Below are 24368 nucleotides of genomic sequence, written 5' to 3' on the forward strand. Positions count from 1 at the left end.
TGACATAGACAGTCAAAGACTATTTTCTAGGGCAGGACAGAATCAAAAATGTGTGCAGAAGCAAATAAACTTAACCTTCAAAGGTAAGACGTATTGTCCTGTAGAAAACCACAACATGCCCTCCATTTTGCTTATATTAAGCTTTCTTGGGAGAGCACTGTATGACAATTCGACCTAGCAACCACTAACAACCAAATTCGACTAACAACCACTTTTCTGTCAAATAACCAAAGCAGAAGAGACAGTCCATAGGACAAAAAAATACAAAGATCCTCCCCATTGACAGACATACTCAACAACACACAGAAGGGTTGCTGTTGGAAGGGACCATTGGAAGTCATCTCCGCCAATTTCCTTAGCAGGCAGGGCTACCTAAAGCCACTTGCACAACAGGTCCATGGCAATACATCATTTGAGTATCTCCAAGGAAGGAGACTTCACGACCTCTCTGGGAAACCTGTGCCAGTACTCAATCACCCTCACAGTAAAAAAAAAGTGTTTCCTGATGTTCAGAGGAAACATCTTGCATTTCAGTTAGTGCCCATTATCTCTTGTCCTGTCACTGGGCATCACTGAAAGGAGGGGGTCTATGTCCTCTTTTCACCCTCCTTGGCAATTTGACTTCTCATATACAGCAGCAATGCCATAGATGCTTCCTTAAATGCCATAACATTCAACCTCCAACTATACTCATACCCTGTCCCTGTCCAAGTTGAGTAGGAGTGATGCTCCTTCTAAACAACATCCTGGTCTCTGCCTCCAGCAGTCTAGGATTTTCTTACTGAGAACCCAAGTGAAAAGCCATCACACCAAACACGGTCTAAAAGCCACCCCAGCCAAAGAAGAGGGTGGTGGAACAATCAGAAGAATGAGTCACACCCTTTCTCCTTCCAACACCATATAGTCAGCAGCAGCTGCAGCTCAATTCAGCTCAACAGTTCACAGGTGTCTTCAGGAACAACTGTCATAAAAAGCTTTCAGACGTGCACTATTTTTTACTTAGTTATTTTTTTTCTTTTATGCCTTTCTTTAAATTTTGTACAGCAACAGTTACCCAATGAAAGCAGGAATTAATGGAAATGAAAGGAAATGAGAGATACTGAAGGAAAAACAAACATAATCAGCTCCAGCTGCAGCTCAATTAAACAACTGTTCAGAGAAAACAACTCATTCACAATTTACTCACAGAAATCCACTTTCTTACATTCTCTTCAGGATTTTGGAGCCACAGAAGCACAATGCATTTCAAGGCTCCTTACAAAGTAATTTAATGCACTTCAAAGTGAAAAGGCAAATGGCAGCTACTTCACTGGACGCTCTTGAAGAAGATGGTGGGAGGCAAGGACAAGAAGTGATGTCCCACCTGTACCTGAAGGTAGAAGTTCATATTCTGCATACAGGGCAGAAATAAACCTGAGTTTCTTCTATTCACAGGTTCCTGGGTCTGCTTGTATCCTCCTCTTCGTGGTTTGTTTGTTTTTTCCAGGAGTGTGCACCTAACACTTTTTCTTTACCTTCATATCCTACTTGTGTGAGATTGTCATGATGTCTTCAGCTTGCACCAGAATTGTCCTATGAGTCCAGTACAGCCACAATAAATCTAAGTATGCTTATTTGGTATCAAATGACCTAGGAACACAACTTAAGGTTTAAATACTTTTCCTCCAGCCTTCGACGTTCAAGTATTCATACTCTCAATGCTCTTCCCAAGAGATACGGACCTGCTGTTCATGTATTTGTCACATCCCAGGAGAAATCAGCTTTTATTTCAGCATTAGCACAAATGAGCTACGCAAGTGGCAGCCTTGAGATCTGCCAAATCGGAGAAGGGTTCAGGTACAACATTGCTCCTTCTAATTTTAAATCCGCTGTGGGAACATAACTGAACCAGTGTGACAGAAGAAGACCATTGGATTCTTTCCTTGCAGCTTTCAAGGGAGTTTTTTTTAATGCAAAACCATAAATTCAGAACTGCATGGATATAAACGAAGTTCCTCCAAATATTATTCAAGCATAAGTAGGGTTTACCACAATTTTGGATTAAAATATCACAAGATAAATAGGATAGATGTATAATATAGAGAGGGAAAGAGAAAAATTATCTTGTCTAGAATCTGCCTGTGAGTGAAATAACTGTCTAGACTCGCTATACAATCTCTGTGTTTGGAGAAGGAGGAGAAGGTGATTATTCCCTTCTAGTCTGCTCTTGTGAGACTCCACTTGCATCCAGCAAGGTCCCTCAACATAAGGACCTGGTACTGTTGGAGTGAGCCCAGAGGACAGTCACAAAGATGATCAAAGGGATGGAACACATCTCCTCTGAAGACAGGCTGAGAGAGTTGGGATTGTTCAGCCCAGAGAAGAGAAGGTTCCAGGGAAACCTTATAGCAGTCTCCCAGTACTTAAAGAGGGTCTACAAGAAAGATGAGGAAGGACTTTTCACAAGGACATGTAGTGAAAGGATAAGAGGTAAAGGCTTTAAACTGAAGAAAGGTAGATTTAGATTACCTTTAAGGAAGAATTTCTTCACCATGAAGGTGGTGAGGCACTGGAACAGGCTGCCTAGAGAAGTTATAGACACACCATCCCTGGAAGAGATTCAAGGCTAGGCTGGCTGAGGCTTTGAGCAACCTGCTGTAGTGGAAGGTGTCCCTTCCCACGGCACACGAGATGGAACTGGATGATCTTTAATGCCCTTTCCAATCCAGTCTATTCTATGATTTGATTCTATGATGTCACTAGACCACTGACCAGATCATACGATGCAGCCAAGGAAGACCAAGACTGACTGATATTTCCAAGGTGGCACCTATCTATCACGCCTTTATTTCCAATGTATGGACACTTAATACTAATAGTACATTCTTTCAGCGTATGATACCATAATTTCCTCAGCCAAGCACAATGGCACTGACTTGAATTTCCTCCTGTTTCTCATAGACTTCAAATAATGAGATTCTATTCCTATATTCTTAGCAGGCAGAAGCAAAACCTCTAGTCACTTACAATGGTATAGGAATAAAGCATTTATAGAGGGTTAAAACAAGACATTCACTGCATAATGAACATAATTGCCAGTATTTGGAACCTCAGTTATGAAAACATACTTGTGCTGTTTTCAATGTCTGAAAACCAGTGGGGCTTGAACCATGCTCTTTTTCCAGAATCACTCCCTTATTGGAATGGTCTATATGCTGAATCACATACTTTCTTCACGATTGAGTACAATTCTCTCAAAGTAGGATGTGGAAGCAAATATTCTGTGCAGTTTCCTTATTAATTAATCGTGTAGAGGCACAGTCACAGATTGACTCTAGACATGGGCCAATGAAGGGGACCTTTCTCAGGTTGACCTCCCAAAATATACCACCATGCTCTAGACATTTTCTTTTGCAAATATGGCTTCTATCACCCCTCTTCATCCTCATTCAGTAAATACCCACCATTAGATTTAATATCCTCTTGAAGTCTCTAAAACTACCCAGTCTCTGGTGAATTGCTCCATGGCTCAAGAACTTGGTTGATATCCAACATCATGTGCTAACAGAGACTGTTGAAGAATATGCTGTAACTGAGGAATATGCAGTCCAGATCTTGAACTGATGGCTCCCCATAAATTTCTTACCAGCAGCCTTGCAGCTATTCTGGGAGAGCTTTGTCGTCCTCTTTGACACTTTGTAGCAGTGTAGCACTCAGGCTATGGGAGATTCTGTCTATCATCAATGAATGTTTAATTCTGTACCAAAAGCTCTCCCTGATGTAACCAGCGGCTCTGTTGACTAGGCTCTTCCCTTGAGATTTACAGGAATGAGATCTGGTGACTAGCCCCTGGATCACCTGCAAACATCTAATATTGTCCTAGACATGAGCCTTTTGGGCATTTTGAAGTTGAGAAATGTGGGTTTTTTTCAAAATAGATTCATTACAGGAAAACAAAAATCAAATCCATAAATATTTTAGATTTGCTCCAAAGCAATAATAAATTAGATCTTGGAAAGTTTCTGAGGGAAAAAATTCAAACCAAAACAGAACAGAAAAAAATACTACCCAGTTCTAATTCAGAGGTTTCTGTCCTGCATTTACCTCTACATCATTATTTTATTTTATTTTATTTTATTTTATTTTATTTTATTTTATTTTATTTTATTTTATTTTATTTTATTTTATTTTATTTTATTTTATTTTATTTTATTTTTCTAGATTAATATTCTTTTGCTCAGGGTCTGAGATCTAGTATTGTCTTCCCATAACTTCAGGCACATTTCTTCCACTTCCACTTTAAAAGCCCCCAGAGGCTAAACAGGACATCCTTAACAGAAAGATCCATGGGATTGTTTTAAGACATTTCTCTGACTACAGTGTTTCTTTGTCCTGTACCAATTCATAGAATCATAGAATCATAGAATGGTTTGGGTTGGAAGGGACTTAAAGATCATCCAGTTCCAACCTCCTTCCCATGGGCAAGGACAACTTCCACAGAATCAGGCTGCTCAAAGTCTCATCCAATCTGCTCTTGAACACCTCCAGGGATGGGGCACCCACAATTTCTCTGGGCAACCTGCTCCAGGGCCTGCTCACCCTCACAATAAAAACATTTCTTCCTAATATCTAAGCTAAATCTACCCTGTTTCTGCTTAAAACTATCGCCCCTCATCCTAACCCTACATTCCCTGATAAAGTGCCCCTCCCAAGCTTTCCCCTACAAGTATTGGAAGGCTGCTAGAAGGTCTCCATGGAATCTTCTCTTCTCTAGGATGAACGACCCCAACTCTCGCAGCCTGTCATTGTATGGGAGATGCTCCAGCCCTCTGATCATCTCAGTTGCCCTCCTTTGGACTCACTCTAGCAAATTCATGTCCTTCCTAAGTTGAGAAGGACAAAACAACTACAGTCCTTGGGAAAGCCGCTGTGTTGTCTGGTATGCTGACCAACAGGGAAGTGCTGTGCACAGCTTTTGGAGCTCTGCAAATGATAGATAAATATTAATAATAATGCAACTTAACAGGTGTTTTTTATCTTTACCTACCCTGCTTCCATGCAATAAATTGCAAGACCATAAAAATGATTGGAATGAAGAGAAAATTTAAAGAGGTATTGTTGATTAATATTTTGGAATGAAAAGCTGAGTAATTATTGGCAAAACATCTTACTGAATTTATTCAATTTAAATTGCATTCTATGCTACTAAAAGGTGACCAGCTGACAGCACAGGAGATGTGAATTATGAGGGGCCTATCTTCTCTAGAAAAATAGTATGCACCTAAGGTGTCTTATCAACCTGAGGTGAAAGAGAAGGTATGGAAGCTTTCAGATTTTAGACTGTCTAGAAGGCCATAATAAGCCTAAGATTGCCCTTTAATCGCTAACCCAAACTCACAGCTGACAATTCTGATAAGGCACTTTTTTTTGTGGTTGAATGAAGTATTTGCTCCTTTTAATAAGAAAGCAATTAATGGAAGTAGGCACAGAACTAGCAGAGTGGGCAGGGGCAGCACAAGCTCCTCCAAACATACTTTCCATAACACACCTACAGTGTCAAACAGAGGGATGACATCCAAGGGTAAAATGACAGTTTGTTATTTGTTATTGTCGAGGAAAACCATTAAGAGTAATGGGTTTTTATCAACATGGATCTCTGCTTTCAGGCACGTGTTTTCGTCCCCCTGTTTCCAGAAGACATTGGAACTGGTGAGCAATCAAGCTCTAGCTAGCTCAGCTCAGCCCAGGAAGGCACATAAAGGACCCCAATCAGTAGTTTATATTGATAGGGGGTGGCCTCCACACCATCTCTGTATTAAACACAAGTATCCTTCAGGTTTTTTGAGTAAGCTGCACCATGTAATGTGCTTTCATTCCTTGCCGTTCTGCCTCATGCCAGTAATATCAGATGTACATATTGCTCCATTTGTTCCTAAAAGAAGCATAACCCACATCAAGAAACCTCACATTGTCTCTGATTAAGAAGACATCCTCAGGCACTCCACCCTAGAGCCTTCACACAAGCTGAAGCAGAAGTTGGTACAAAAGTTGCTCTTTTCTTGACAGAGCAGGTATTGTAGTAGCCACAAGTGCTTGACACTTTCCAGAAACTCACTAGTGATCTGGCCTTTCTCTATGGACCACACAGTTCAGGGTAGAATGTTTCCATCATGTGCAATTGAAAACTGCAATAATCCCTTCTACAGAAGCGTGGAGTCCTTAAACCAGTTCAGGTATCATGTAAACTCTTATATTTCTGTACACTGTTGTATTGAATCATAGGAGCATTTCCCTTATGACGTACTGATAAATTGGCGAGAATAGTAGATCACAGACCTTAAAAACAACTCCTTTAAAGGCAATCAGGGTTTATGAAGTTGCTTCAAAACTACCTTTTGTAAAGATAACATCCAGAAGTATGAGAGGAAAAAAGGCAGAGACCGCTGTCTGTCTGATCCCATCCAAGTAACAGTTCAGCTGAGCAGTCCCTGCACAAACATTGTCAAATATTGCACATGGAAAAGAAAAACACAGTTTGGGAGCATGAATGAATGGTAATGGAAATTACAGACTGCTTTGCAAAATATGTGGAAAACAATGGAGTGAAGTATAAGTAGAGAAAGACAGAGAGAGCAAGCACAGAGCTAATGATAAAAAAAAACTTTTCCAGATGTGAAAATCAATTTTATTCTAAAACTTCCCAGCCTTTTCATTTAGAAAGCAATAAAATTCTATTTGTCCCCTGTTCATTTTCTACATAAAATGCCACTAAGCTTCTAGCTCTCGGCAACCACACAAAGCATAATAGGTTAGGACTGCAGCCCTAAAATATGTTAGGGTTTTTTAATGAAACCAATTTATATCAGTTTGTGCCAGTGAAAGGGCTGAAGCAACTTAATTTAGTTTCATTTTCCACACATTTGTGGCCAAAGCTAGGATTCACTTCTTCCTAATTCAGCTCTGCTTCCATATGCCTGCCTAAGTCATTTCTAACTGATTTAGCTGGTGACCTCTATTAAATAGCCAGGTGTTTGGTTCTTTTAAATAGATAATCTCTTGGTATCTACACAACACTGCTACACCCACATCCTCATTTGTACAGTTTGGATTTCCATGTGTCCACAATTGGAGAGCTGGGGACTTTTGCAAGTGAAGGGAAAAAAATTATAGCCACAAAACTGACTACTCTCATAGCTAAAACCTGGCTGTCTCTCAATGCTGTGTGCAACATCATCATAAGCTGATATTCAGGGCGTGATTCTGACTTAACTAAATAACTTTTCTTCTTTTTTTCTTTTTTTTTGTTTTGTTTGTTTTGTTCTCCTTTCTGGACACTGGTTCTTCACTTCACCTTTCTCCTAATTTAGATCAGCGTGACATGAGTCAAACAAGCTTTGTGGGAAGAGGATGGAAATAGCTGAGGGAGCAGGGAGAAAGCTTTCAGACACACAAACCATCCTTCAGGCCACTCCAGGGTCTGTGCTCCTAAAAGTCTCTGTTTTGTTTCTAGATAAATAGGTCAGGCTAATAAAAGATATGACCTTCACCACAAATCCTGTTTGGCTTTTATCTCAGAGCATCACAACCACAACAACACATCCAGTGAAGAATCAGGTGTGCATAGTCAGTCCATTTGTTTTATGCTCTCTGCTGTAGTAACACTGGCTCGTTTTGAAGCTTACTTCAAACATTAGTAACTCAGAGAGCACCAACACAATCAAAGCTGGTTTTCACAAGCCTTCTGTTGTGTGGGTTATTTCATGTCTAAAAGGGAATGAACTTGCCTTGCAGCCTTTCCCTTGGGGGAAGCATTAATAGTATTTCTCTTCTACCTGAGTACAGGTTTGTGCAGCAAAAATATAAAACTGAAAATTTCTATTTTGGCCATTTGGATAGAATGACCCAAATGGTTGCAAGTTTTTACAGTGCAGACAGGACATGCAGATGGTAGACCTGTAAATGGCTTGAGTATAAAAGCAACATGTCCGTAAACAAGGTCCAAAGGAGAAGAAGGGGAGTTTAAAAGAAAGAGAACCACCCTTATTTGAGATATTCAAATCCAAAAGGCAAACTAGTTGTAATCAGAGAGAGAACTTTCTGTCTTCACCTATTTGAATCACTATCCTGGCTACAGGCATTAAGAGATCCCTACCCAATGGTTTCTGAGGACCTGTGAAGGGAGTTTCATTTCATATTGAATGGAAAATAGGCAAATGAATTCCTGTGGTCATTTCTTAAAGAATTGATGAAAGGCTGAAGTTCCTTTCACCTCTCTGAGGATGTTTTCCTTGCCCATATTCCTTAGAGAACTACATCGAGACAACATAGTTAACTGTTATACAGGTATAACACCCTGCCTACAGTGTCCAATAAATGAAAAGCCTTGCAAAAATCTTGATTTTGCCAACACTTGAGAGCATTAGATATGTGAACAATCAACACTTCCCTTGTAGATTTGTCCTTTTCTTTCTTTTATCCCCTCACTCAGAAGTTAATATTCTGTAGTCTGGGTCTATGAATTTGAGATCAAACTTGATGTTAGAGTCAAGGATTAATTCATATCTTATTTTTTTACACTGAGACAAATGTGATGATTATTCTCTTTTCTCTTCTACAAAATGGCAATACTCTAGTGGACAACTTAAGGTTCCTGCTACACAGACTAAACCATGGTCACTGTTGAGTGATTCATTCCATATCTGATCAATTCAAGTGCCTGATCAGTGTGTTTGGGAAAACAATATATAGAATATTCATCTCTGCTTAGACTGATTTCCTGCACAGGTTGCTGTGCCATCAGAGAAGTGACTATGAATTTAATGATTTTACTTTCCACATTTCTTTCTTCATGTAGGCCAAATTCTGTCACTGTATATGGCAAAAGATTTTTTTCAAAGAGTCAGTGTTAAAAACTTCACTAAGGATTTCATTATCTAGTTGTCCGTCCTTTCTCCTTTGTGTATCCTCATCAGTCATAGAGATTATAAAAAGTATTAAATGACAGTGTTGTCACAAGGCAGAATACTACAGCATTGACTTTGCTGCAGTGTAGCTTCATCACAGTCTGACAAGCTAAAAGGAGTGAGAAGAAAACTAATGTGTTTCAGTAAAATCAATCTGAGTCAACGTCACAAAGGAGAAGCCCATCAAGCAGTGGAAGCTGATGTAGTGCCATAGGCTGAGTGTCAATTTCTACAGCTGAAAACCCAGTCCAAGGGGAGGAACGTGCAGATATGGAATTAAATACTGCTTTATCTTACAGAGTCTAACGACACTTCATTAAATCTGGAGGGACAGTAGCAAGGATGTCAAATCTGACATGCTTCTTCATTTGCTTAAATCTATTTGAACAGCTGAAAGCCTTAGACTTACTTTTCTTTGAAAATAAAAGTTATCTTGTAAGACTCTCCCATCGTTTCTAGCGTTACAGGTAAAATACACATCTCAGCTCTAGGAACTCTGGTTTGGTTTCCCTTCCTACTCATTTGATCTTGCTTGTTAGCCTTTCTCCTCACAGTACAGTAACTCACTTCAATTAAAGCTTCATTAAAACAACATTGCCATAATCACCATATGTTACCTCTGTATTTTTAAAGCATAACTGTTTTCAAATGATCAAAATACAAGAAGGCATTTTATATGTCTATATTATATAGTGCACATGTACTATTTATGGAATAGTTACATTTTCACATCTCTCAGCATGGACCAGAAGGAATCACTGAAGTCATTTCTACATCCTGTTCACAGTTCTATCCATTTGTGGTTTCTGAGCTTTGCAGTATCTGTGTTGCAGCTACAAGTTTCAGAAGGGTTCAGATAAACAGCAGCTGAGAAGGGGAAAGGCTGGCAAGGAGAAAAAAACTACAACTTTCTAAGTAAAAGAAAAGAAATCCTTTGATCTCAAAATACCAGGAGGCAGAAGACTACTGGCCAGCAGCACTAGCTCCTGTTTACCTATGCCTTTTTCAGAAAGCAATCTGTATAGATTTATTATCCTCAGGGCTCAGTACAGCAGCAAGTTCTGTTCAATATCTTTATCAGTGATCTGGACAAAGAGATTGAGTGTGTGCTCAGCAAGTCTGCATATGACACCAGGTTGGTTGGGAGTGTTGATCTCTGTGAGGGAAGGAAAGTACCTCTGTACAACTCCCTGAAAGGAGATGTAGCTAAGCAGGTATTGGTCACTTGTCCCAAGTAACAAGCAGTAAGATGAGAGAAAATGGCCTCAAGTTATGGTAGGGGAGGTTTACACTGGATATTAGGAAAAAATTCTTCACCAAAAGGGTTGTAAGGAACTGGAACAGGCTGCTCAGGGAACTGGTGAAACAACCAACGCTGGAAATATTTAAAAGACATGTGGAAGTTAGGAACATTGTTTAGTGGTGGGGTTAGTAGAGGTAGGTTTATGGTTGGACTGAATGATCTTAAGGGTCTTTTTCAACCTAAATGACTCTATGACTCATAGTCATTAGTTCTCAAAAGCAGTGTGTGCTAGTGATAATGGCATCCACTATCCATGACCCTGACTTCTCTTACACATCTCAGGTCTTTAACCATCTCTCCTATTTTCCTGCCATCAATATCATGCAATCCAAAGGACAAGACAGGCAGAGGAACTTGTACCCAGGTAGGGTCTGCAGGACGAGCAGGCTATCAGGGAAAGGAGGAGCTCCAGCAGTTGCAACAACCACGTCACAGCTCCACAATCCATTTTTACTGGCAAGCGCAAGCTGGATTTTTTGACACCAGTCCAACAGCTATTTTGATAGCCATACAAAATCATTCTTACAGCTATGGAGTCCAAATGAAGAGGAGTTGGTGGAAATGACTGGGAATTTCTTGGCACAGCTCTCTAAACAGACTGTAGTTGTGTGCAGATGGACCAGCTGATCGAGTCATACATTTTGTATGATGTAAAAGACAATGACATACAATAGAGATGTTTTCAATCCTCAATGTTTGTATCTGCATTTATTTTTTATTTTCCTGGAGTCTGACTGAATTTGAATCAAGAATATGACGCTCATAAATGACAGATTTTTCTCAGATCTGAAGCTCCCCAAGGTGTGATGATTCCTTGGATCAAAGAACTTTTTTTTGATGAGGTTTCATTCCCAAAGCTAAAAGAAGCTCATTGCTGGTTTGGGTATTCAATAAGGACACACAAAAAACCTTATCTTCCTTTTCCTTTTTTCCATAAAGAGTAACATAAATGTTATAGTGCTACGAAAATGTCACTTGTATTTGCCTTTAGAAGCCATCTTTTCCAGTTCAAGTGTACTGACAATCTGGGTTCAGAAACAGTTAATACCAAAGAAATATACTTTTTTTTCTTTCTTGATGAAGGTCATATAATACAGTCCTGACTGTGCCCTGATGGTCTTCCAAAGATTCAGTAAATGACACATATGAATTATTCTGCTGCTAAGAAGAGTAGATAAGGATTGTTTGGTTTTTTTTTAGAACCCGATAACTTGCTCTTCCTCCTGCTGAAAACTGGTATTACGTGCTCTATCTGGATTTCCTGCTGGTATATGGAAAGACACATTTTATTCAAAGCAGTGATTTCCAAATATTTCTGGGGCAGCCAAAGAGAACACACACACGTATATATATGTGAGGAGACAGACAAAGTAAAAACAAAAGCAAAAAAGCCAGGAGAGAATAACAAATACATAAAATCTGGGAAAAGTAGTCTTTGATTTATTAGCTGTAATTGCATTTAGGCACACATTATTAGTACTTACTGTTTGTGTTCCAAAGAAAATACCAACAGATAATTTAACACTTTTTGTACCTTCAAGAAGTGTATGAAATGGACAAACAAGGTACTTTTTAAGGCAGCAAAGCTAATCAAAACTGTTTTCCAGATTATCTTTACAAAGTCTAATGGTATCATTTTTCTTTTGCATCGTGCTTCATACTTTTATTGCTGCAGAGCACCCTGCAATGTTTCACTCATGCAGGAGCCATCCATAAGAGCACAGAATAATTCAGGCTGGAAGAGACCTCAGGCGGTTTCTAGTTTGTAGTCCAACCTCCTGATGAAAGTAAGATCATCCAGGAGGTCAGATTAGGTTATCTGGGGCTTCCTCCATTTAGGTCTTGAAACTCTCTAAGGATGGACACTGCACAAGCTCTCTGGGAAGCCTCTGTCAATATCTGACTGTCTTTACAGGGAAAAGCTTTTCCTTAGATGCAGTCTGAACATGTCTTCTTTCAGTTAATGTCTTTTGCCTCTCATCCTTCCACCATGCACCAATGTGAAGAACCTGGCTTGGTCTTCTTAATAATCTTCCCCATAGGTATAGAGCTGCTATGAGTTCCCTCCAAAGCCGTCCTTCCTCCAGGCTGAACAAGCCTCATATTGCATCAGGTGACAAGGAAGCACTCCAGGCCTGAGCATCTCAATGTCCTCTCCTGAACTTGCTTTGTTTGATCAATGCCTTGTACTAAGAGTCCCAGACCTGCATGGACTATTCCTCCAGCCTGTCCAGCTTCCTTCTGGATAGCAACTCTGTCCTTGAGTGTACCTGGTCCTCCCCCAGTTTTAAGTTATTGGTAGCATGCTCCATCACCTCTATAATGTTATTGACAATGATGGTAAACAGAACAGGCCTTACGACAGCCTTCTGAAGCACTCTGCTTCTTACAGGTCTCCAGATACTCTGACCCATTAACCGGTACCCTGAGAGTCCAATCATCCAGCCAGTTTTTACCCATCAAGTTGTCTACATATCCAGAATTTAACATCCTAACCTGGATACAGAAGTACTGTATCCATGAAAGTCTTGCTAGACTTTAGGGAAAATACATCCACTGCTCTCCTCTCACCTCCAAATCCAGTTATTTTATCATAGCAGGCAACCAAGTTGATCAGGTATGATTTACCCTCTGTAAATCCATGCTAACTGTTACCAATCATGTGCAAAGTGCCCATTGCTGAAGTGGAATATAAAAGTGCTTACTACCCATCCTCCCCTTGAAATAAAACATGACAGTTTTACAACACATACAGGAGCAAATGCTTCTTTATAGCAGCACTAATACATCTAGAATATGAGATCTGCAGATCTTTGCCTTTGCCTACACAATAACCCAAAGCATGTCAAGTAAGGCATGCACAGTTTTTTGCTCATCTCTCTCATCCCACAGCCTCTAAATGCAAACAGTTTGTTAGCAGATGTTAATATGCCTTTAAAAGAAACAAACTGTAGTTAAATATCAGGTGGGAGTTTTTTCTTTATTTGAACAGGAGAAGGATCAGATACCTGTCACAATCAACTGCTTAATCCACAGTTGTAGTCAGTGTGATAGGAATAAAAGCCATTTGCAACCAAAGCACAACACTGAGTTCATCATTCAAAAGGGTTCACAGAATGACAACAAAGGGAATAATCCATGTAAATCTGACCCTACACTTGAAGACGGGCTTTCGTCCGAAGGCTATCAGAAGTCAGATGGAAAACACAGTTAAAGAAGATTTCCACAAAAATCAATGCAGAGTGACTGAGGAAAAGATCTTAAACTGGATTAATCCATCTTCTCTTTCTCCTATTGAGAAACTATGATAGCAATTTAAACCAAGACTTCAAAAGTTATTTAGGTGTCAAGTGAAGAAAATTAAGTATCAAGAAAAGTATGATGGGTACAGGGAACACAACCCAAAACCTCAGGAATGTACACAAGAAAGGAACTGTCTATGCCGTTGAAAAATGTGGCACCACAGCATCAGGACATGGTGTTTTCTTAGCAAGATATCGAAAAAGTGGAGAGGAACAGCATGCATCCAAGCAGTAGCCCCACAGGCAGGAGAAAGAAAATAGAGCAGAGTTTGAATTTTGGGGCTCAGTTCAGATATCTAGATGTCTAGTGCCATTTGAAAGACTTCAGGGCATCCCACCTTGCCTCCAGCTGTTGATCCAAAAGGGCACAAGTCTCTCTTAGGTTCTGAATTTCATCTGACAGAGACAGAAATGAATTGGGGTATCTTGAAACCACTGAAATGTCTCAAATAGCACTAAAATTTTTGTTCGGGAACTGAATTAATCTTCAGCGATCTATGTCTTGGGCTGCTCTAATACTGATAAGACATCATGATTAGCATTAGATGCCACTATCTCCTTTGTCATCCTCAGTTTTCCAAATAAACTAGGAAAAGAAAAGAAAAAGGAAACATATCACTCCCAAAACAAACTAAAAAAAAAAAAAAGCCCATCATAATGAATCACAAATGAATCACAAAAACATCATTCTGTATCAAAATCATAGGAAGCTTTCCATGCATTATCACTCCAGCAATCTTTAGCACTCCAACAGCTAAGCAAATTCATCTTGCAATCCCCAAAAATCTGAGAAACTACCCATACAAAACAAACTTCTATCCACCATTGTGCTCCTCCATTTTGCTCCAACAAAAATCAACATTTCATCTTTGCTTCTTATACCTCAGGAATTGGAATTCTCTTGGAAATCCTATAAAGACTTCAAAGGCCTTGCGGGATCACTTAGAATCATAGAATCATAGTCACAGAATAGTTTGGGTTGGAAGGGGCCTTGAAGATCATCTAGTTCCAACCCCCTTACCAGGGGCAGGGGCACCTCCCACTAGACCAGGCTGCTCAAGGCCCCATCCAACCTGGCTTTGAACACTTCCAGAGATGGGGCATCCACAATTTACCTGGGCAACCTGTGCCAGTGTCCCACCATCCTCATCATGAAGAATTTCTTCTTATTATCTATTCTAAATCTTCCTCTCTCCAATTTCAAGCCACTCCCTCTTGTCCTGTCACTAGATGCCTTTGTTAAAAGTCCCTCCCCAGCTTTCTTATAGGTCCCCTTCAGGTACTGGAAGGCTGCTATAAGGTCTCCCCACAGCTTTCTCTTCTCCAGGCTGAACAGCCCCAACACTCTCAGGCTGTCCTTATAGCAGAAGTGCTCCAACCCTCTGATCATCTTTGTGGCCCTCCTCTGGACCCGTTCCAATAGTTCCATATCCTTCCTGTACTGAAGATTCCAGATCTGGACACAATACTCTAGGTGAGGTCTCACAAGAACAGAGTAGAGGGGCAGATTTCAGCTGATCTCTATATTGCCATGTACGAGCCCAAACTCTACAACAAAACATTTCCAAGAGCAGCCAGAGCTCTCATCTCACCTTGAACTTAACTGGCTAAAAGCCAGCCATGAAGCTTTTTGGGTATGGTAGGATGTATTTATTTTATGTTAAGTAATACATCTAATCGCATTTTAAACCTTGCTGAATATGAGAATCTTTACATTATTGCTGGCAGTATTTACAATGGATCTTTTAATGATCTTCTCCATTGAAAAAAAAAAAAAAAGGAAAAAAAATAACAGTTTTAGCTGAATAAGGCAATTCTTAATGGTTGTACAGGACCTAGAAGCACTATAGCTAATTGATCTTACTCTTCATAGACTGAACACACAAAGGTTAAGTTGTCTTAACAACTTGTATGCTGTCAAGCTGTATTATTCTTAAATACATACATCAGTCCTTTCCATCCCAGGCAGTAATGATTGAAGTCTACCAAGATCCCACAACCCTTCTTAAGAGCCAATATTTTCTTATGCTTTAGTAAAATACTATAGATAAATAAAGGCAGGAAGCAAATGACAAGTCCACCTCAACTACCATGTAAGAGCTATGATTGCGCAAAGAGAATTAGGCACACTGTTTTTTGTTACTAATTTTTTTAAAGGGGTTATTTTTTGGCATTAATTCCCACAGATTGGTGATAAGAAGGGACAATTAGGTCATCTTAATTAATCTAGGCAGACACCTTCACGTCACATGCTTTCTATGCATCAGGTATAAATCACTTCCTTGGAGAAAGCTATCACTGAGTAAGGCAACCACCTTGGACTGAATACAATACAAGATTAAAAACCTACTGTTCTTCTGGCAAATTCCACTAGTTTTTCACTACCCCTGCTCTTAGAAATGATGAAGTAAATGCCTTCCCTCCACCTTGAAAGTGTTTTGCTCCAGCTTCTAGGCATTGATTCTTGCTATGTTTTTTCTCTGCTACATCTGAGAACCCTGAATGCTCAATATTTTCCTGCCAGGGCAGTACAAGTAGAGTGTCATAAATTTTTCTCTGACTCTTCTTTCTGATAATCTATATATGCTTCTGGTTTCTTCATATAGGATATTGTTTCCAACCTGGAATTTATCCATGTCCATTTTAAAATAGAGTGGAAATAGATGCCTATTGTTGGACATTCCAATGCAGAATCAAAGCCTTCTCCTGCATCCAAAGGAGTACTCACCTGTCCTATGTTTCTCCTGGGTGGAACCAGTCAACCTAGGCTTATTTTTTGATCAGTGGCAAGAGTCAGGCACTAGGATAAATGCTGAAAATAGATGGGAACTAATGAATGGGACAAATTGTGTCCTAAGAGTGCCAGTTTCTGTGCATTGACTATAACAAAAGCACTGATGATACAAAGAAGGCATCTAAATTTCATGAGATAAATTGCATCCACTTGACAGTAGTCAAGTGAGTATATCCAGCCATAAGATTCAATAAGAAAGTTAGGCACTGTTGGGAAAACTGCTTCTTCCCTTTTACTACAGCACAGATGTGAAGAGATCTGTCCCTTGAACTAGTTCACTAAACGAGATGCTTTAGCTGAGAAGTGATTAATCCTCATAGATCATAATCAACATTTTAGAGTCATCAAAGAATGGTTTGGGTTGGAAGGGACCTTAAAGATCATCCACTTCCTTGCCCCCTGCCACGGGCAGAGTACTAGACCAAGTTGCTCAAAGATTCATCTCACCTGGCCTTGAACACCTCCAGGGATTGGGCATCCACAATTTCTCTGGACAACCTGTGCCAGTGCCTCTCATCCTCATTGTGAAGTATTTCTTCCCAATGTCTAATCTAAATCTACCTTCTTTCAGCTTAAAACAGTTACCCCTCATTCTATTCCTGTACTCCTGATAGAGAGACCCCTCTCCATCTTTCCTGTAGGCCCCCTTTAAAGAACAGAAGGTAACATTCAGGATCATGACATATCACTGGCAATCAACAGCATTTATTCCACTCATGTTTAAGCCACAGTTTATCCAGAGCTCCCTTCTGAGGCCCAAAGTCCATTCTGAAGCATTTGGAACACTTCAGCCAGAACGACCTGGTACCTCAGTCTCTGCACTTGCAATTGCTAAGTTGATTATCTTCCCTCGCAGGGCTGGAAAGGCATTATTTAGCCTTCTTCAAAATTTAACTCCTTCAAATTGTATGAGAACCTGCCCCTTTCTTGAGCTATTTCTCTTCCAGCCTGACAGGAGCAGTATCTAAAGGGCAGATCTATTGATTAAATATCCTTATTTTTCCCCTGTAACAGCCTAAGGCATTTAATCAATATGGCAATGCCCCATATCATGGACCAAAGGCCCAATATCCAGTGATCATAAACTGCCTTGAAGAAGTGGTGTAAAGTGATTTTATGACCTTGCACCTGCTGAAATGTCCATTTGCAGTGGAATAGATACATATGTTTCCTTTTGCAAGCCAGTTATATAATGGGAACTAAACATCTCGGAGAGCAACTGTATAGTTTCAGCTTGACAGGAAAGTCACCTGTGATATTATGATTTCACATACATCAAAAGGACACAGATTTTGCAAAAGCACATCTATACAACATGTCATATATTTCCTGAAGGTGATGTACAAACACATCCCATGAGAAGAAGAACATAGCAGTCTATCTTACAAACCTATATGGATCCTGCTCCCATAACACCTGAACTGCTCACAAGCTTATTATTTTTTCGATATAATTCTCCTCACAGAATTTTTTGGGGTTTGGGTAGCGTATTTGCCATTAGGAAGGTAGATATGATCTGTGTGGAAATAGTTTTTCATCAAAGTAATGCTACTGATGATTATTTTTCTTGGGACTATGTAGTGGTGAAAGTCTAAGTACATACATATCTGTATCAAAACAAACAAACGAAATAATAACACTAATCACTTCAAAAACTACAAGATACAGAAAGTACATGATCTGTGGCTATGAGTTATATTTCATCAAGGAAATAGAACCGCATATTCCTCCACATATTAATTTCATAGAATCATCATAGAATGGTTTGGGTTTGAAGGGACCTTAAAGATCGTCAGGTTCCAACCACCTCAGCATGGGCAGGGACACGTTCCACTGGATTAGGTTGCTCCAAGCCCCATCCAAGCTGACCTCTAACATTTCCAGGGATGGGGCATCCTTGACTTCTTTGGGCAACCTGTGCCAGTGACTTACCACACTTAGAGGAAAAATATTCTTCCTAATAGCTAATATAAATCTCCCCTCTTTGACCTCAAAACTACATCTTTCCTGTGTTGCGGCCTTCAGAAATGAATGTAGTATATTAAGAGAGGTTTGAAAGATGTAAAAATGGAAATTTCTGTGGGTAAAGTACCAGAGCAAAGATTAGAGGAAAAATTACAGAAAGAGCATACATGGATAAGCAAGGATACAACGGTAAATAGCCAGAGTGATAAAGACCAATGAATGTGAACACCAAAAAAGACTTTCTGAAGATTATTTTGTAGAGTAGTATGAGACATAGAAGGGACTTGAGGTAGTGCTATTTATCCTGTCTAACACAAGTCATCCTGGCCAGAATACTTGACGCACACATCTTGTTGATTATGGTATTATGGTCATATGGATTATGATATGTGGGTGTGGGAGTGTTAGCAAAATCTATGAGATAATGCGTATGAGTGAGAGTGTGTCACTGAGATTAACTTTGTTTAAAATAAATGTCCCTTCCATGTTTTGTTGCACTGGTTTCCTAGAAATTGTGCTGTGAATGTGCCTGTTTCTGCCCCTTGATTACAAAACAAGACTGGTTTCCCATTTCAGATGGAGATACCTACTTAAGTGTGTCTGCTTTGGCCAAGCTAATACCACTCTTCCCTACAGAAAAATAAGCTCAGGAGAACCCCTCCTTTGTATGCCAGTTTTCTGACACTGTGGTAGGAGAAAAAGTATTTTATTTTCTCCCATTCTTAGGCTTAAAGCCACCAATACATTGCCGTGCTCTGATACTTTGTTACATGGCCCACCACAGTGCCTTTAATAAGTGAGTAAACCTATTTCCCTAAAGCTGTTCATGGCTTTAGAAAGCATTACCCATTCTGTATAAAGAGAAGCTATTGATACCTAAGTACAGGATGAATGGGAAACAAAGAGACTATGACTTTCTTGAGATTATTTCATACTTATGCAGTTATAAGGAGTGCTTAAAGAAATATATCTATACCTATATATGTAATTGCCAGTCTGGTGTGATATAAAGTTGAAAGATGTCATATAATACGTCTATGTTTTACTTGAAATGATGTCTTTTTCCTTTTAACATATTGCAATAGCTCAAACACTCCCTTTCAATCCTAGCCTTATAATTACTTTGAAAGAACATATTAGTTTAATTTTTTGTTCAACATAATTTTCCTACTTTGCATTAATGTTAGCATATAATAGAAATATCCATCTACTGTATGGGAGACAGGGGGGACAAAAGCACATAGATTTAAAAAGACCTGACAGAAAACAAGAATTTTGCTTCTAAAAGAGGAAAAAAAAATCAATGATTGAATTTACAATTCTTAGAAGTACAGCAGGGATGGTACGAAAGTACAAATTTATAGAAAACTGATCAACTGAATGACATTTGCAAGCATAGTGCCTTCAGGGGAGTTCTGAGTTGTTAAAGCTCATTGTAGGTTATAATGAAATACAGTTCCCTATAATTTAATCTGGTGCACCTGAAAATTGAAAGTGTAAGCACTTTTGGGGAGTGGTTGTTGCTAAGCTCAGTAGGTGAAGTTCTACTTTCACTGACCTGAAGATACATTAGCAGCAAGCACTGATTTCAACACTAGCTCCAGCTTTACAGTGGACTAACCTGGAGCCAGTTTGGCTTAGTCACCTCTTCAATTAAAGAGAAGGAAAACATTTCATAATGTATCTTTTCTGCACCTCATTGCACCTCTGCTACAAGGACAGGCTGCGAGAGTTGGGGTTGTTCAGCCTGAAGGAGAGAAGGCTCCAAGGAGACCTTATAGTGACTTTCCAGTACCAGAAGGGGGGTTACAAGAAAGCTGGGGAGGGACTTTTTACAAAGGCATGATAGGATAAGGGGGAATGGCTATAAATTGGATAGGGAAAGATTTAGACTAGGTAATAGGAAGAAACTCTTCATGATGAGGGTGTTAAAACACTGGAACAGGTTGCCCAGGGAAGCTGTGGATTCCCCATCCCTGGAAGTGTTAAAGGCCAGGTTGGATGGGGCCTTGAGCAACCTGGTCCAGTGGGAGGTGTCCTGCCCATGGAACTGGTTGATCTTTAAGATCCCTTCCAACCCAAACCATTCTATGATTCTGTGACCGCTCTTTGTCAAGAGGTGAACTCTGCTGGAACTAGTCAGACTTTAAGTTTTAGATAAAATTCTAAATGCAAATAAGTACAAGAAGATATAAATATGGAATTTGTGTGAGGAAAGAAAGGAGCTGCTGCATAAAAAAGAAAGGAGAAATTCTTTTAATCCTATTAGGAGCCTGATTAATGCAATTAAAGGAACTTACATTTCGATTAGGCTCTATTTCAAGTTGCTTTATGCAGAGGCACTTCTCCCTGTGGTACCACCCTTTAGCATACTAGATATGTCATCGAATTTTGCACTGGGAATGCCAAAATGGGCTTGTACTTGGTCTGCCAAAAAACCAGTTTTGTTTTCCTTTTTGTGAAGAGAAGGGTTGTGTGTCCCTCACCCCAGAAAAAGGAAGGAGGATATGCTGAGGTTCAAAAGCCAGCTTTGATAAGCCAAACTCCTGCCAGTGAATCATGGCTGTGACAATGATTGGTGGTGGTGGGCTGAAGGGTCAGTGGGTGCCTGGCTGAAAAAAAGAGGAGGCAGCTGCCTGTTTTGCTCAGTGAAACACTAAGGAAGGTGTCCTGGGAAAATGTAGATTACTACCCTGCATTATTTGCAAAGCTCATTACCAAACAATGAAGAAATAAAGCAAATATACAAGGAGAGGGAATAATTCTACGTAGCTTGATCGTTTGTTCACTAAGACCCAGAAAATGTCCCACATCTACAGGAAGCACCTCTCCTGTTTCTAATCCAAGCTGGCACTGTGGACATTGCTTGGTAAAGGATGTCCTTAATTTTTCATGACTGTATGGAGGAGCGGACACTCCTGAGCTTCACTTCCCTCTCAAATTAAAAATTGGATTTTAAAGGTGAAACATGTTGACTCTCACATTTTTACCCTTGAACTCTCCCTGAATATGGGGTAAACATCTGAAGAACTTCACTAAAGAAAGAACAGGAAATCTTGATTGTGAATGTGAGCAAAAAAGCTTAAGTGCTGAAATGATATCAAGGAACTTGCTTCTTCCTGAGTGCTTCAAAAAGACACATTTTGCTATTGATTCATCATGTTCATTCTTTGGTTTGAGGTAGTTTTGAGATGAAAACCACAGCAGAAAGGCAACTTTTCACCCTGAAAAGCAACTTTCTGTTTTTCTGAGGAAAAGAATGAAGAAGGAAAACAAGGGAGGGAGCCAAGGAGGAAGGGAAGATGGAAGGGAGGAAGAAAGGGAGGAAGGGAGGAAGAAAGGGAGGAAGGGAGGGAGGAGAGAGGGAGGGAGGAGAGAGGGAGGGAGAAAGGAAGAAAGAGAACGAAGGGAGGGAGGGAGGAAGGAAGAAAGAGAACGGAGGGAGGGAGGGAGGAAGGAAGAAAGAGAACGAAGAGAGGGAGGAAGGAAGGAAGGGAGGGAGGGAGGAAGGGAGGAAGGAAGGAAGGAAGGAAGGAAGGAAGGAAGGAAGGAAGGAAGGAAGGAAGGAAGGAAGGAAGGAAGGAAGGAAGGAAGGAAGGAAGGAAGGAAAAGAAAGAGGTGAACAGTGAAGCAAGCAAGGAGGAGAGAATAGAAAAGGGGAAAGAAAGAAGTAAAGGAAGAAAGAAAGGAGGAAAAATGTAAGAAATAAAGCCATGTATGTGTTCAGCCCAAGAGACCTCACAGAACTGGGAATGAAAAAAAACTAAGGAATCAGTCATGTACTGTGTGATGAATAATGCTACGGAAGAGAGAAAAATAAAGGAAAACAAACAAAAAGGAGTGAGCTTCAGTGGAAGACTGGCTTATTGTCAAGAGCAGCATCTGCTGCTGTGCATGCAGAACAAGAATTACAAGGGTTAGCTCATACTCGATTCTTCAGGTTACTCACCAGCTGTGGGCATGAAGGCACCTTCCCCACAGGGAATGCTCTAGTCATGGATGTGTACGTGTGAATCTCACTGGATTTTTAGTCCTTTGTTAAAAAAAAAAAAAAAAAAAAAAAAAAAGAGCATTCCACAAAGGAATTGAATATAGTTATTCATTCTAGGCAACTTAAAACTGTTGATAGCTGAACAGGGGCAAGAGTCTGCTCAAACAAAGGAAGAACTACTAGTATCAGTCATCATCTCTTCCCCTGGCCTGGGGATGACTGGGATGGCTAAACATTTTAGGAAACAGCTCTTGACTTACAAGCAGCACTAGCAATGAAAGAAACACAACATAATTCAACATTTGTGAGGTGCAGTGTTTTAGGATTTGAGGTAGATTATCCACCACGCTGCTTTAATCTGCCCATGTCTGTGCATTGGCATGTAAATCCTGTTTCCTCAACAGTGGTCTTCAAGTAATTTCTGAACAGACCCTCCAAATTTCTACTATGGTGCATGTGTCCCATGGCACCATGCTGTTCTTTCTGCATCTGCTCCCCTCATACAAAGCTGGCATGATGGACTTGCTTCCTTCTTCAGCTTTCTTTTTGAACACCAAAGGGTCACAGAATGACTTGCTTTGTGTGTAAACAAACAAATTTGGAAGGGAACATCCACACTTATAAGAAGGCTTGGTAAACAAGATCTACTACAGATGGAAGACACAGGAAAAGACTAGAAGAAAATATGGCCTAGGGAGACAGGTTAATTGACTATAAATACGAAAAATGTCCATAAAAAACAGACACATTTGCTTTATTATTTAGTGAAGTCAAACCAACTAGTATTAGAATAACACCATGGCAGGCAATATTTAACGCTTCACAAAAAAAAACCAAAAAACCCCCAAACATCCCAAAAAGCCATTCAAGCAATTGATCAGGCTGCCAGAGAAGAATGAAGAATAACTTTCATGGGGAGCATATAAAATTCTCATCTGTTTCTCTGAAGCACAGAGAATATCATATTAAACTAGCTAAAATAGAAAGCAAATGATACCAACAAATATACTTGAGTAATGTTGAACTATCCCAGCTTGAGGTTACCTAGGGCACTCCCAGATGTTGCTGGATTTACAACACAATCCTCCTCAATTGGCTGCAAAAACAAACAAAGCATACATGCATATTTATGAGATGTGGCTAATGTCTTAACCTGTCTTGAATCCTAAGGGCATAAGGTGGTCCTATGCTTCTTCTGAGCTTTAATCCTAAAGTGACATGTGTTAAGAAAACTACATATTTTCTGAATGCCTTTTGAATGCATCTAGAAAACAAATCCAAATCTCCTGTTTTGGTTTTCATCCCAAGAAACAATCTCTCAGGAAATTTTAAATATAATTTTTTCAGTGACTAAAAGGAAACTCAGACAAATGCGACTCAAGTAAGTTTTGGTTTAGGAAGAATGTACTGTGTCTTGGCTGTCAGTCATGCCCAGGATGGACAATTCATAGCAATGCAGGAGCAGTATGAACTTCCCACCATCTGCTGTCTTTGAGGCACAAACATCTATTCCTCCATTTCCTCCTACTGACTCTGGTCTGCCAGCAGCCACTGCCAGAAGGGATATCTGCACCAGGAACAGTCATGTGTTACACTGCCACAGACAGATTAACCACAGTTTATCAATCTTCAGCTTTTACCAAGATGATATCGAATCATAGAATCATAGAATGGTTTGGGTTGGAAGGGACCATCTAGTTCCACCCCCCTGTCATGGGCAGGGACACATCCCACTAGACCAGGCTGCCCAAGACCCCATCCAACCTGGCCTTGAACACCCAGGGATGGGGCATCCACAACTTCCCTCAGCAACCTGTGCTAGGGCCTCACCTAATGTCTAATTTAAATCTTCCCCCTCCTAGTTTCAAGCCATTCCCCCTCATCCTGTTATTACCTAGAAAACGGGCACTACCTGCCCTTGGAAAAATTCCCTCCCCACCTTTCTTGTAGGCCCCCTTCAGATACTGAAAGGCCACTAAAAGATCTCCCTGGAGCATTTTCTTCTCCAGCCCAAACTCTCTCAGCCTGCCTTTGTATGGGATGTGCTCCAGCCCTCTAATCATCTTTGTGG

At 40.1% G+C, this 24368-nt stretch overlaps 1 protein-coding gene across 7 annotated transcripts in view; it reads right to left on the minus strand.

Annotated features, from left to right (window-relative positions):
* Positions 1 to 24368, minus strand: part of TSNARE1 (t-SNARE domain containing 1) — a 519305-nt gene that overhangs the window by 145595 nt on the left and 349342 nt on the right. The window contains exon 13 of one of the 7 annotated variants that reach the window (XM_069854777.1): positions 14074 to 14133. The exons of the other annotated variants lie outside the window; for them this stretch is intronic. Within the exon in view, the coding sequence (XP_069710878.1) occupies positions 14089 to 14133 (45 nt within the window). The 3' untranslated portion in view covers positions 14074 to 14088. Of the gene's footprint in view, positions 1 to 14073; positions 14134 to 24368 lie in introns of those variants that run through there. 7 annotated transcript variants of the gene reach the window in all.

Source organism: Phaenicophaeus curvirostris, chromosome 3, assembly GCF_032191515.1.
Source record: "Phaenicophaeus curvirostris isolate KB17595 chromosome 3, BPBGC_Pcur_1.0, whole genome shotgun sequence".
Taxonomy (NCBI): domain Eukaryota; kingdom Metazoa; phylum Chordata; class Aves; order Cuculiformes; family Cuculidae; genus Phaenicophaeus; species Phaenicophaeus curvirostris.